This window comes from Poecilia formosa, unplaced genomic scaffold, assembly GCF_000485575.1.
Source record: "Poecilia formosa unplaced genomic scaffold, Poecilia_formosa-5.1.2 Scaffold324, whole genome shotgun sequence".
Classification (NCBI taxonomy): Eukaryota; Metazoa; Chordata; class Actinopteri; order Cyprinodontiformes; family Poeciliidae; genus Poecilia; species Poecilia formosa.
Window position 1 is genome coordinate 68,867 of NW_006800263.1, and position 13,643 is coordinate 82,509.

General features: G+C 45.1%; 2 protein-coding genes and 1 long non-coding RNA gene across 15 annotated transcripts in view; 2 read left to right on the forward strand and 1 right to left on the reverse strand.

Moving 5' to 3' along the window:
- The window catches only part of setd5 (SET domain containing 5), a 33,942-nt gene extending 27,593 nt beyond the window's left edge, over nucleotides 1-6,349 (forward strand). For all 11 annotated transcript variants that reach the window (XM_007573297.2, XM_007573300.2, XM_007573298.2 and 8 more), the window contains 4 exons: nucleotides 3,199-3,458; nucleotides 3,540-3,649; nucleotides 3,731-3,819; nucleotides 4,186-6,349. In XM_007573297.2, coding sequence (XP_007573359.1) covers nucleotides 3,199-3,458; nucleotides 3,540-3,649; nucleotides 3,731-3,819; nucleotides 4,186-4,662 — 936 coding nt within the window. In that variant the 3' untranslated portion in view covers nucleotides 4,663-6,349. The remainder of the gene's footprint in view (nucleotides 1-3,198; nucleotides 3,459-3,539; nucleotides 3,650-3,730; nucleotides 3,820-4,185) is intronic.
- On the reverse strand, nucleotides 224-3,192 carry LOC107833096 (uncharacterized). Its single transcript, XR_001658800.1, has 2 exons — nucleotides 1,915-3,192; nucleotides 224-1,534 (listed from the first exon to the last, which is right to left on the reverse strand). It is a non-coding gene; the product is annotated as an uncharacterized LOC107833096 (long non-coding RNA).
- Nucleotides 6,350-7,924: 1,575 nt separating the features above from the next.
- Nucleotides 7,925-13,643, forward strand: part of mtmr14 (myotubularin related protein 14) — a 19,614-nt gene continuing 13,895 nt past the window's right edge. For 2 of the 3 annotated variants that reach the window (XM_007573302.2, XM_007573303.2), the window contains exons 1-9: nucleotides 7,925-8,640; nucleotides 9,418-9,572; nucleotides 10,479-10,587; nucleotides 11,064-11,139; nucleotides 11,384-11,444; nucleotides 11,532-11,654; nucleotides 11,831-11,904; nucleotides 12,630-12,700; nucleotides 12,783-12,857. In XM_007573302.2, coding sequence (XP_007573364.1) covers nucleotides 8,506-8,640; nucleotides 9,418-9,572; nucleotides 10,479-10,587; nucleotides 11,064-11,139; nucleotides 11,384-11,444; nucleotides 11,532-11,654; nucleotides 11,831-11,904; nucleotides 12,630-12,700; nucleotides 12,783-12,857 — 879 coding nt within the window. In that variant the 5' untranslated portion in view covers nucleotides 7,925-8,505. Of the gene's footprint in view, nucleotides 8,641-9,417; nucleotides 9,573-10,476; nucleotides 10,588-11,063; nucleotides 11,140-11,383; nucleotides 11,445-11,531; nucleotides 11,655-11,830; nucleotides 11,905-12,629; nucleotides 12,701-12,782; nucleotides 12,858-13,643 lie in introns of all 3 variants that reach the window. The other variant, XM_016661345.1, reaches the window with a different exon arrangement.

A 13,643-nucleotide genomic window follows, 5' to 3' on the forward strand; every position in this document is an offset into this window, starting at 1 on the left:
AGCCCTGCCAGTGACGCTACCACTCGGCTCAAATCATCTCTGTTTGAAATCAAACCAACCAGGAACAATTTTGAGCCAACGACGTAGTTCAGTCACAGATGGCTAAATATTCAGGAGGTCACGTTTTACCTCAGAAGATCATTTTCTTCCAAAATTCTTTCTGTAGCAAGTCATTTTGTATCACCAGCTGTAACCTTCAAAGATTATAATCAATACCAACCAGATTGTCTCATGTTTTTATCAGTTTAAAACCAGAAACTTCAATGTGTGTTTTATTGGGATTTTATGAGACAGACTACAGCCAGTGTTGAGTGGGAAGAAAAAGATTCTTCAATTCAACAAAATTGTGTTGCATTTATATATGTGATGTCAATCGATTTAAAAAAAAAAAATGTAATCGGATTAATTTTTCTAATTTTGCAGGCTTGAAATATAAATATGCAGGATATTTTTCTTTTTTGCAGTAGCAGTAGACGGGTAATGTAGTCTCCCGGTACTCAACAGCACTACACACAACTTGTTCAGGGGACAACTGACAGATAAGATGTCTTTTCTTTTCTAGTTTTTGGACGCCTCACTCCTTTCTGATACCGCCCTGGGCAACTGCCCATAAATTCCACATCAAAAACTGCCACTGTATGCACGTTGTCAAAAAAAAAAAAAGTTTTATTGTCTCAAACCGAGCAAAATGGCAGTTTTCCATGTTTTTATATTCAGGAAGGTTTAAATGAAGTCGTTCTATTTTATGCATTAATTTAGAAAGCTCCCTCTCCATTTACTTCCTATGGACCGTGTGCGATGAGGCGGCAGTCGCTCATCACTCCCGCACGATGCTGTGAACTAGGTAACCACTTGAGGCGTTTAGGTCAAAATAGGCAGTCTGAATAATCTGCGTTATGTAATATTAAAGCATTAAAATGTTCCGATTAATTGCATCCGTTAACATTGACTGTCCTAATTTCTATATATATTTGTATATATTCTGCCCCATTTACTCTGTTGCCTCTAAATAAAGTCCATGAGAAGTCACCCAAGTTGTAAACAGGTTCCATCCAAGTAGAAAATACTGTGTTTTATAAAGGCCTCAGAGGTTCTTTAGACAACAACCATTACAGTGGAGACCAAAGAACCCAGCAGCAGGTCAGGGGTTAAGTTTAAAGCAGGATTAGGTGGTTCTTCAACATCCTATTGCTCTGATCATTCATCATCTGGACATGGAGAGAGAACAGACGTGGACATCCACCCGGACTGACAGGAGAACATTAATCAGAGCAGCAGCCAAGAGGCCCACATCTCTGGATGAGCTGCAGAGATCCACAGGCCTCGCAGCCAACACGCAGAACAGCGCGCAGAAGAAGGTCAAAATGCAAACAAAAGGTTGCATAACTTAGAACTAGCTCCACACTACCCACACTAAAACTTCCCAATGTGAGACATGGCGGTGCTAGCATCATGCCGTGGGAAGCATTTAAATCCGTTTAACAGACAGACGGGAAGAGAGTTCCTCTTTTTTTCAGCAACAAGCCATCTTTTGCTGTGGCCTCATGTAGGACAAAAACATGAAAAATGTAAAAATTCTTGTTTGCTCTTGAACCTCACTGGTTTTAGTTAGCCGCTTGTCTGTATAAACTGTGTAAAGTCACTTAACACCGAAAACTGTTCATAACCAAAAAACGATAGTAAAGCAAAGACAGAAACCCAGAGCAACAAACGCATCACACAGTGGCGTTAGGCCACTAGTGTCCCTGGCCTGCTCTAAAATCATTGCCAACAATATCTGAGCACACAAAAGTAAAAGTTTGTACTGTAAATGTAACATCCAGTAGGAACCACACCAGAGGAACTCAGCAGTCAGCAGGAGTATCCAAGCTGTTTCCAGGAGCCTCCACACACATTAGACAACAGGACCAACACTGGCTGGTTTGATAAGAAACAGTTTGGGGCACATTACAGAGGACCCTAGAATTGCCCGTAATGCTGGCCCTACAGTGGACTCAACAGTGGGCTCTTCATTGGACCCTAGAGTTGGCTGTAGAGTGGACTCTGTAGTTGATCTTACAGTGCACTGTACAGTGGCCAAGAGTACAGAGTACAGTAAGCTCAACAGGAGGCTCTACCATTGACCCTACAATGGACCCTACAGTGGGCCATAGAGTGGACCATAGAGCTTGCTATACAGCAGGCTCCACAGTAGAGTGTTTCCTACCAACCAGTCAGTCTCAGTGCCTGCATGCCAAATCCTAAAGGTGTCCCGACATACTTCATCCGAACTGCCAAAATCGGTTCTCAGTGATGTGAACGTGTGATGAAAATAGTTTTGTTTGCAGAGAGGCATCCACCTGCTGAACTCCAGGACCTGGTCGAACTTTTTCTGTTCAAAGTGTTATCTGATTGGTCAGAAGTTAATTGCTGTTCTTTATGCAGAAATGCGCTCAGACGGATGAAGTATGTTGGGGCCTTAGTGGTCTGGTAATGTGACGATCTGGAAGCAGAGTGGGAGCTTTTGCATCCCTTATAGCAAGATTGTGATTCAAACAAATAAAAACAAAGTCCCGCTACTGCTGCTGTGCGAGTTGAGGCTTACTAAACACTTTTGCAACTGACGAGAGCATAATGGCTGCTGTTGGTGCTCTGTGGTGACTCTTGACTTCTGCTGCTCCTGCTCAGCCTTCGCTGGTTCTTTCTCAATGCATAAGATTCAACTTCAGACAAGAGCCATCCATGTCAGTGTCTGACCATCCCACTCGCTCCTGATCCTCTCGTTTGTTTGTCGTGTTTGCTGATGACATCCAGTTGGGATGAGTCTTCTCGTTGTAAAGGTGTGTGCGTGCCTGAACCCCCTTGTGAACGTTGACATGTGTGTTTTTTGTGGATTTTTTTGAGCGTGGTTGCATCATACCGTGGTGCGTCTCGTGTTGCTTGCGTTCTGAGCCGAGGGGTGGTGATGTCCAGTCGTTCAGGAACTGAGCGAGAGCAGGGGCGCACAGTGGATCCCAACGGTCATGAAACGGGGTTTGAAAACCTTTCTCTCAGACTGGAGCCCTGAGCCGTGCTGCATGTGGCCTGTCATCACTCAACATCGCAGTCTGGGTGAATCATGGGATGGATTTTGGCAGCCTGGCATCAAACACAGCAATGAGGGTTGATGTAGCAGCAGCAAGTGTTGACGAGAGCGTCCTACTTCCCTCTGCCGCTCAGGTGTCTCTGCTGGAGTACCGGAAGAGGAAGCAAGGAGGCAGCAGCGGCAGAGCAGGTGAACCAGCAGCCAGGAACGTCGCCCCCACCCAGCCGGACTCCTACTGCAGCAAGGAACCCCACCCAGCCCGCTCCTACCAGCAGATGCAGCCCCCTTCCTCCCCACACTCCACAGCTCCGGTCCCACACCTGGAGGAGGTCAGCCCGCCGGACCACCACAGGGCGCCGCTCAAGCCCAGGCGGCAGGAGTGCAGCAACCAGTGGTGAGAGTGGCTCCACCTCTTGTTTCTCTCTGGTCGGTGATGGGAAAACCCCCCCTCTGACAGCTGCCTGCTCCTCCATAGGATGGTCCCCACCACAGTGGAGCGCCTGAGGGAGGGCCAGCGCGTGCTGAGAAGCATCAAGATGGATCGGGTCTACAGACGGAGTGACGGATCAGCAGACGCAGAGCCAGGTGCGGCAGCAGTTTCGGGGGTTCAGGTCAGTGGAAGAAACGAACCGGACGGGGCCGTGACGCTTCTGTCTCCGTCTCCAGATGCAGAGCGATACGAGCGGAGAGGAGGAGCCCTGGCTGCTTCCACCAAGAGCCCCCACAGATACAGCCCCCCCCTCTACGCACAGCAGGTAGGACCAGCAGCAGCACTCACCAAAATGATTTGTTGGTTTCAATTCCTTATTTCACCTCCGTTCGTTTTGAACAAGTAGATGTCCTTCAATAAGCGGAAAGTCAAAGTTCCTAATTCCGAAGTATTCGCGCTCCTGGAAGATTAAAATTTAAAATCATTTTCATTCTAACAAGATATTAATTTTCTTATCTTTCAAATGACAATAAAACAATGTGAATATTGTGTGTATTATGAAGAAACAGCAGGTGGGAAACCCTCTCGGCAGCCAGTGGGAGCATCTGCTGCCATTAGAAGCCTTTCCTGGTTGCTAAGCAGCTTTTTGCTTTTTGCACTGATAACATGCTGTCCTCTGTCCTCTGTCCAGTCAGCAGAAGTCCTCCCAGAGACAGACGGCCCGTCCTTCACCCACCCCACAGCCAGCTCTCCGTTCCAGAGCTCCTCCACCCAGAGCTTCTATCCTCGCTTCTCCTCCTCCCACCCGGGGCCGTCCCAGGATCCCCAGAGCTCCTACTGCAGTCCCCCCCCCACACAGCCCACCAGCGACGGACCCCCCAGCTACAGCAGCAGCCACCTAAAGACAAGCTTCCTCGGCAGCAGCAGCCTGTTGGAGGGGGCCGCTCCAGGCCCACGGACCCAGGGACAGACTAAGGTAGACGTGGGCCCTCAGGCTTCTAGAGGAGGTCAACAACAGGTGGCTGTCAGCCTGAAGGTGAACAGCCCGGGACAGGGGGGGCAGCCGGCTGGCTCCAGGCTAGCAGGACCCTCCCCACACTACCCCCAGCAGTTCCAGCACCCCCCCCACCAGGGGCCTGGAGTAAGGACGCAGTCAGGAAGCTTCTAGGACCTTCTTTCAGCTGTGTGTGCGTGTGCGTGTGTGTGTGTGTGTGTGTGAAGCTAAAGGCCCCCTGGGGTTCAGGGAGCTGGAGGGGCCACATGTACAGACCTGAGAGGAGCCAGCCAGGACTCTGGACAGATTCCTCCTTTTCCTGTTTTCTGTTTTTGTTTTTGTTTTGTTTTTCTTCATTTTCAGGAAAAGAACTTGACAGCAGCGTGCTCATAGATAAACCTCCAGCTCCTGGACGTCAGGACAGAGGGAGACGGGAAGCAAGCAGCCTGGAAAACACGGGAAACCGGATTGAAAACTCCCGATTATCCCAGAACTTTCCTACTCTTCTTCTTCTTTGGCAAAAAAGGAAAAAAATTCCACATCGATGTCTGCACAGAATGCTAAGTTAGCCTTCCTGTTGTCATGGTTACCAGGTTGGTCAGATGCTGACATGCGTATTTGGTGAAAACCGACAGATGTTCCGTTTTCTTCTCGTATTACTCAGAGGAGGGGGGGTGATGACAGGCAGGTGGGGGCGGGGCGTTCTCCAGGATCATTCCAGAAGCGTTCTTCATCATGTGAGTGGTGGTGTGCTGGGAGCTCCGCTCCTCCACCCAGCTGCAGGCCTCTATCTCCAACCTCCTCCTCCCTCCTTCCCCCTCATTCATGGTGCTGCCAACCTTTTTTCCTCCCACCAACGTCTGATCCAGTTGGGCCCACCACCACCGCATCAGCTCCCCATCCGTCTGGAGTCATCCCGTTCAGGAGCAAAGGGATCAGGGTTGCAGACACGCCTGGATTTGTCCGACCAATCTTTGCATTCCATGTGACAGAGAGCAGAGCGAGTTCACTGCCAGAGGAGATGGAGCTGCTGCTGCTGCTGCTGACGGTGCCAGCTGCTGTGGCGGCGGCAGCTACCCGGTGGTGACCGCTGCAGCTGCACTTCCTGTGGGATTCTCTCGCTCTCTCTCTGTCTGCTGCTTTATTTGTTCCATTTTTTTTCTTTCTATTCTTTAACAACTGACGTGTAAAAAGAGACGGTTTTCTGCAGCGCTCAGACTGAGGTGGAGGAGACCTGTGAATCCCCCCCATGCCCCCACTCTCTTTATGTGACTGGAGTTCAGGGCCTGAAGTGGTCGTGGGTTGTGGGGTGGGGGAACTGTATTTGTGGGAAAGACTTGAATGACTGAGGAACCCCCCCACGCCCCTCTCCACCCACTGCTCCACCCACCGGCCACTACAACCCCTTCCCTCGTAATCCCTCCCCCCCCCACCAGATTCCATGAATGTGTGACAGAACAGCAACATGAACGTTGCTAGCTAACACAAAGCAGCACCTTAAAAACACATCCACCCTGAAAGCACCCAGCAGCAGGACTCTGTGTGTGATTCTGTGTACCTGTATAGAGAGAATGTGATAGAGCTGTATGGAGAGAGGATCTAGTACACTGAATTCCCGGCGTGGTGTCAGTAGAGTCTGACTGAGCAGCTGGGGTCAGACGCTTTGGAGATCTGACTCCCTGGGTTCCTTCAGACGCCACTTTCTTTCTCCTGTTGTTTTTCTAAGAAGTTTTCTGTTGTTTTTCTTCTTCTTTTTTTTTCCACAGATCATAGTAGAAACTATTTCAATTGTTCTCTAAGAGATTTAAGAAGCAACAGATGTAATGCATTTTGATAATAAAATAATCATAACAGCAAAGTATTTTTTAACCCAGCCTCGTCATTGTCATGTTTAGGTGGTCATCTCATATTCCACAGCTTTGTAAGCTATCGACTTCTTTCCTTTCTAGTACACAAACTAAAAAAAAATTAAAAATACTTAAAATTAAAACATAATTAAAAGTAGAACACCAAGAACATACCTGGTGTCAAAGAGATGGCTTCCCATTGTTTTAAAGGGGTTCTGTTAAAAGAATTGAATGAGTTATTTTACCAGCAGTCGATGGACAGTGCGTGTTTACATGGGAAATTAAGCTAGCTGGAATGATTTTTACTCTTCTGTTAGGTGTTCACTCAGATTCTGTCATCAGTAGGGCTGCACCGATTACAGTTTTCTAGATGATCGCCAATTACCGATATTTAAAAAGCCTTTCCTGCCAATACCATTTTTTTTGTCTTAAATGTGGCTAAATATAGCAAGAAAGTTGATGAGTTGGTAACAGTTGGGTGACTGCTGTCAGCTTCAATCATGCAGATATGGTGACCTGGTGGGCCAGTCTATCAGTCAAACCTCTCTGACGGGACAACAACGAAGGGCGGTGGTTGATTTTTAGACCTTTGCTGAGGTTTATGAGATCTGCTTCATGTGTAAGTATCGGCCGATCACAGATCTCCCAAAATGAAGGAAATCTCAGTGTGTGTTTCAGACAGGAAGATGGTTGGTGTTGTGTCGCCTCCTGCCAGTGTTCAACAATTATCATGAGCATTGAAGGTTTCAAGGCTTATAGAATAGTGTTTGTAGAAACGGTTGATATTTTTGAGACTGGAAGACCATTAAGAAAGTAAAAGTTTTGGCTTCCTTCCACTCATCTGGATTGACAGTTTTATTCTGTCGCTAAGAAACCTACAGGATTCAATATAAAGAGGCATTTTCACCCTCAGTTCAGTCAATTAAAACTCTTCAGAGCCACAAATGTTACATGAACTTTCTGGAAAAAAAGAAAGATAACCATCTACTTTTGGAATTTTGTTATCCCAGCTGGCTTTTACTGCTGTACAGGTTTTATTTTTTTATTAAGAACACAATTATTACCAAACACATCAACCAATTTAACAATCCTGGAAAAAGTTTGGTACAGCATAAAGTAGTCATCTTTATAGTACAAGTAGTTAAGTGAAAATGTAATAAAACATCTGATTTCTTTTAAATTTCCTTGTAAATAGGCTCACATCTATGGAGGGAACGCAAAAGAAAGAAAATTTCCCATGTCCCCTGGAGGGCTCCGTAATCCAGTGACTTAATCAAAGTAGATTTTTGCTGCACCCAAATCTGCTTAATTTGTTAAACTTGACTAAATACAGAAAGTGTTATCTAAGTCTCTAAGGGCAGATTTATTTTTATCAAGTCCAAACAAATTGCAAACTAGATGTCTTTCTTAAGAGAAATGTGTAAACGCAGTGCAGAGATTAAAGGAATAAGTTTAAAAAACGTTTGCTGTCACATTATCCTTAATAATTTGGAATTAACGGACTATGACATTTATTTATGCTTGTGATGTAAAACCCTAACCACTAGGTGGCGGTAAGGCGCCACAACGTTGTTTGTCAGGGTGGTTGTCACGTGATTCAGTCAACTTCCTGTTTATCACTTGTTTTGTGCAACTCAGACCGCTGGACTGTCCTGTTGGACCTGTCGGTCACATTAACTGCAGCCGCGTTAATTTCGTCTGAGAATTATTTAACCTGGTCCTGTTCGTCGTCATGGTGATGTTCCACTGAGCGGGCTTGGAAGGATCCTGGAAATGTCCTGATTTCAAGTTCGGAGAGGAGCCCCGAAGAGATAGTACGGGTTTTCCAGAGGAATAGAAACCAGACTAAAAGCATCAGCCTCGATGTGCAAAACTGGCTTCACCGAAACATTACTAGCTCTGTAGCTGCGTAGCTAACCCCGGGACCACCCCGGGACCAGGTCGCCGCCTGCGGCCCGACAGCGGCTCGTGTCTTCCTGGGGTGGAGCTGCTCACCGCTGCCGTGAATTCAGGACGACCGCCCGGCTCTGGCCCCCTCAAGCGGGCAGTCAGGAAGAAGCTCGCCGGGAAGGGATGGCCTGGTCGGTCTTCCCGTTCCAAAGGACAGGGCTCTGCGGTCTTTGAAGGAGGACGAGTGCGGCTGGAGGCGACCACCGCGGCTCGAGACGCCATGATGGCCGCCTCCCCCTTCGCGGCCGGCGGCTTTACGGTTTCCGGTCTGTCTGTGAGAAAGAGCGAGCAGATTGCGGATCTGATCGATCTGTTCTCCAAGACACAGTATCGAGCAAAGGAAGTCAGTCCTCGGGTAAGATGTTTTCCGATTTAGAGTTGGGTAGTAATTAGTTACACTTACTCAATTACATTTACTTGAGTAACATTTTGGAAAACAACAAAAACTTTTTGGAGTATTTTTACTATACTGTAGTTTTTACTTTTACTTGAGTAGTTTTATTATGAAGTATCGCTGCTCTTGAGTAAAATTTCTGGATTATTTACCCACTGAATAAAGAAGAACCAAAAAAATCATCAGACACAGACACACACCTGCAGTTTTTATTAAAGCTTCATAAGCTTTTTTTTTTTTTTTTGGAAAAAAACTGATTTGGAATTTTCTCGTTTTTTTTTTTTTTTTTTACCTGATTTTGTTATATGTTGTTACTTATGAATTATTTACATTTCCATCCATAGAATACCAACATTTGCACATAAATGTATATTTTAGTCCAGGGGTGCCGGTAGTCACAACCTCCTCAGCAAGTCAATGTTCTCCTTAGGTCTTCTAATGAGCCATCATTTGATGCAGGTGTGCTGAACCAGGGAGAGATCTAAAACATGCAGGATGCCGGGCCCTCAAGGACCGACTTTGGACACCCCTGTTTTAGTCCATCTGATGTAATTTGTAAATATTAAAGGATAATTTGATCAATTACTCAGTATTTAAATAGACGTTTTACTAACTACTTTTTACTTTTATTTGAGTTAGAATTATGTTGAAATAACTACTTTTACTTGAGTACAATTTATGGGTGCTTTACCCACCTCTGATATTAATTCAGCATGTTACCCTGTCCCTCCTCCTCAGGTGGAGGCGATAGAGAAGCGATGTCTGGAGCTGTTTGACAGAGACTACAAGTACAGCATCATCTCTAACTCCAGCGGCGAGGTCTGCGGCCACTACCCCCGCCAGATCGTTTTCTTGGAGTACGAGTCTACAGAGGTGGACAGAGACAGAGACAGGTACGTCCCCCGTCAGAGAGCAACCAGTGTCTCTGAGGCAGAGGGAGGAAGTGACAGCTGTGCAACGTGACTTTACACTGCTGCAGAAACGGGAAACATGCAGTGATTCAACAGATCCTTCTGTCTTACCACTGACTGTTGGCGTGGCGACAGTGTCTCTTCCAGCACTTGGCTTATGTGCTCAAAATCTTTCTCGCCATAATATTTTGTGGCTGTGTAATGGCTTGTAAACTCGCAGAAACGGCTCAGTGCTCTCTGACACGTCTTCACTTGTTGTCTGTTACAGATTTTTACATTTATTTTTTCAGTGTGCTGGTTATAGAAATATTCTGAATTTCCTCAGATTTCAGTTCCAGATGTTGTTTGGTCATAATTGGTCCAGGATTTGTGTCATGACTTAGTAACTGCTGCAGTATTTGGGTCTGATTGGTTCTGCTCCAGAAAAAGCTTCACTTTTCTGTCGAGCCTCAGTCAAAGGGGAAGCTCCTGTGTGTTTGGTTGTAAAAAGAAAAAAGAAAAAAAAAACTGCTCATTGCAGATCAGTCTTCTTCTGTTTATTGTAAGAAAAAGGACAACAGGAGAAAATTTAGTTGGATGTTCCCATGACAACCCGGCAGGTCCTCTCAAACAGCCCAAGCTGTTGCCGACCTCGTTGGTTTAAAAACACTAAAAATGTAGGTTATTTAATGCCACCCCCTGCTCATGCTGACCACCAGCTTGGTCACACACTGCTGTGGGACGCTGCAGCCCAAATTAATTTAAGTCCAGATTAGTCCAGCTATCCTCACAGATTTATGACGCATGATGAACCTCTTCCATTTACTGACAGACTGAGTTAAAGAGCAGGTTGTGGTATGTCCGTGTGTGTGTGTGTGTGTGCCTATTTGTGTGTTTGTGTGCGTGTAGGTTTGAGAGCACGGTGCAGATCAGCAAGCTGCAGGACCTGGTGAGCAGAAGTAAAATGGCTCGCTGCAGAGGAAGGTTCGTCTGCCCCGTCATCCTTTACAATGGCAAGGTGGGTCTGTCCGTCTGTCCGTCCGCCCGCGGTGCTTCTCCTCTGCTCTGTGCTGGATGTTTAAAATCAACGCCACAAGTGAAACGTGTCAAATTCCACCCAGAAATACTGGACATATGCCGGGCTTTTCGGGTCGAAAAGCTTTTTTTTTTTTTTTTTTTCCCCCACTAGTCTTAAGGAAAGGACAACCTGACCTGTTGCTAGGCAGAGTAGCTGTTTGTTCATGTGTTCATTCTCTGATTTCTTCATCCACTCTGGTATATGTTATGGACAGTGTTTCTGAATATTTCTTCATTGTTCTCTTTTTTTTTTGTTGTTTTTTTTGTTTTTTTTTGTTTTGCTTTTTTGTTTTTCCAAGGAAAAAAGTCTGCAGTTCATTAGAGTTCAGCCCCAATTCCTCTGATACCCCCTAAAAAAAAAGTCAGCAGTTGTTCAGATCTGGTCTCGTCTGATCAGGTCTGTTTTCCTCCCTGCAGCACATTTGCCGCTCAGCCACCCTGGCAGGTTGGGGGGAGCTGTACGGGCGGACGGGCTACAACTACATCTTCTCAGGTAAAAGAAAAAACAACAACCTAAAAAAATGCAGCTTTTTCACACACATAACCCAAAAGGGGAAGTTCTGCAGAAAGATTGTCGGTTCAGATTTCAGCTGTGAATAGCAGGAGCAGCTGTTCCTCCATGTTTTAACCACTGAAAGCCGCCTTCAGCCATTTCTTCTTCTGCTGTTTGCTCTCTCATGAGAGACTTTTGCTCCCTAGTCTTTTAACATCCAACCTTTCCTGGTGTGTGTCTGCAGGGGGCAGTGATGACACCTGCACTGAGCCAGAGGAGGTTCCCGAGGACGACCCGGCAGTCAGGTGACGACAGCAACTTATCGTCTGACCTTAGTGAGGGTCTCTCTCTGGTTCGCTTCATGAACTGCTGCCATTTCTCCTGCTGCTCAGGAACGGCGAGTCCCAGCTCTTTGACAAAGTTCGAGGTCACGACATTAAGCTGCTTCGCTACCTCTCAGTTCGCTACATCTGTGACCTCATGGTGGAGAACAAGAAGGTCAAGTTCGGCCTGAAGTAAGCCGCTTTCCTCAATAACTCTGTCGCATCGTTTCTCTTTCTACGTCCAGTGTATGTTTTCTTCCAGCTGACCAGCCGTGCATGTTGTCATTTTCTCATAATTTGCATTGGAGCGTATTCCCAGTTGTAGGAGTTGTTGTCACTGACATCTTCTGTTGTCGTTGCCTTGGCAGTGTGACGTCCTCTGAGAAGGTGGACAAGGCGCAGCGCTACGCCGACTTCACCCTGCTCTCCGTGCCTTACCCAGGTGGAGAAAGTAGTCAGGATTCTGCCTTTGAAAGCTGAAGTTTCCACCTGTTGCTCAATTTCCTCCCGTTGGGATTTGGCCCATTAATCATGTCAATAAGAGTCATTCAATAAATGAGAATATAATTGTGAAGATAATGTCTTCCAGTTACTCCAGTAGGCCTGTCACTACAAACAATACATCATTTAATTGCATGATAAATTAATATGTTTTAATTTATCATTTATTTTCCCTTTCTACCAAAAACTGGGTAGCAAAAGTCTCAACTAGTTCTTTTTTTGAAGGATAATTTTGTTTACAGATACTTTATAATTAATTTTATTTCTTTTGGGTATTTAAAATGTCTTCCAGTTCCAATTGTTTAAATGTTCATTAGAATATAAAGTTTGTTAATCTTTGAGAATGTGTTCTTGGATTATTGTTATGCCGTTGCCATTATATTACTTGGAAAAAGATCTCAAAACAACAATATTATCGTTTATTGCAAAACTTCTGGGACAATTTATTGTCCAGAAAAATTGATCATGGCAGGCCTATTTCTACAGATTGTTTTCCACTATTTTATTTGAGGTAATTACGATTTTCTGCTCCCAGCCAATGAAAATGTCACATTTAGGGGTCAGATTATTACATCAGACCAATAAGAATCCTGTTTAATAGTTTCTTAACGGAGGCTGAGGGGCTTGGCGTCTTCTGGGAATAAAAGTCTTTCTCGTTCTTTTCAGGCTGCGAGTTTTTTAAGGACTACAAAGACAGAGACTACACGGCGGAGGGCCTGGTGTTCAACTGGAATCAGGTACTGGTTCTGCTCCTGCCCCCGGCCCGGTATGTGCTTAGGACGGGTGGTGATGTGCGTGTCTGTGTGTCTCCGTTGCCAGGACTTCGTGGACGCTCCCCTGACCATCCCCGCGCGCTTCACTCAGAACCTGAACATCGACTGGACTCGGTACCAGGTCGGCTCTCCTCTGCGCTCTGCCGCTGCTGTCGCTTTCTCTTCTCTGGTCTTGGGGTTGGAGGCATTTTAGTGCCATCTAGTGGCCAAACTGGGAAGGGTCTGACTCAGCAGCCTTTGTAACTTCACAACTCGATCTCAAATGAAAATAAAATAATATAAAATGTATTTATTTTCGATTTAAAAGAAAAAATTAAACTCGTAAGTGTAATACAAACAGATGGATAGATTCTGGTTTTTATTATTCAAAATGAATAAGTAGCTTATTGTTAGCTTTGATATTAACTGTGTAAATGTTATAGCTTAAAGATAATAAACGCAAAATTCAGTTTCCCAGAAACAGAGAATAGACCAATAAAATGTTCTCTTATTCTAGTTTTGTTTAGAGTTGGCTAGTGACTAGCTACATTTACTCAGTAACATTTATTTGAGTAACTCTTTTGGAAAAAAAACAACTTTTAGGAGTATTTTTACTACACTGTAATTTTTACTCTTGAGTAAAATTTTGTTGAATTTATATATATTAAAAGAAAAATTTTCTTTTGCCTGATTTTGTAAAATCTTTTTGTTATATGAATTATCGTCATTCTAGTCATTAAATGCCAAAATTTTCACTTAACTTTTTTATTTTTGTCTGTCTGTCATTTTTAACTATTACATGATTGGTAATTTGATCAGTTAATTATAGAGGCTGATGGCTGTGGGCAGGAAGAATCTCCTGTAGCAGTCTGTATTACAGCGGTTCTGAGGAAGCCTCTGACAGATGGCATGCATGTTGTTGCATGCC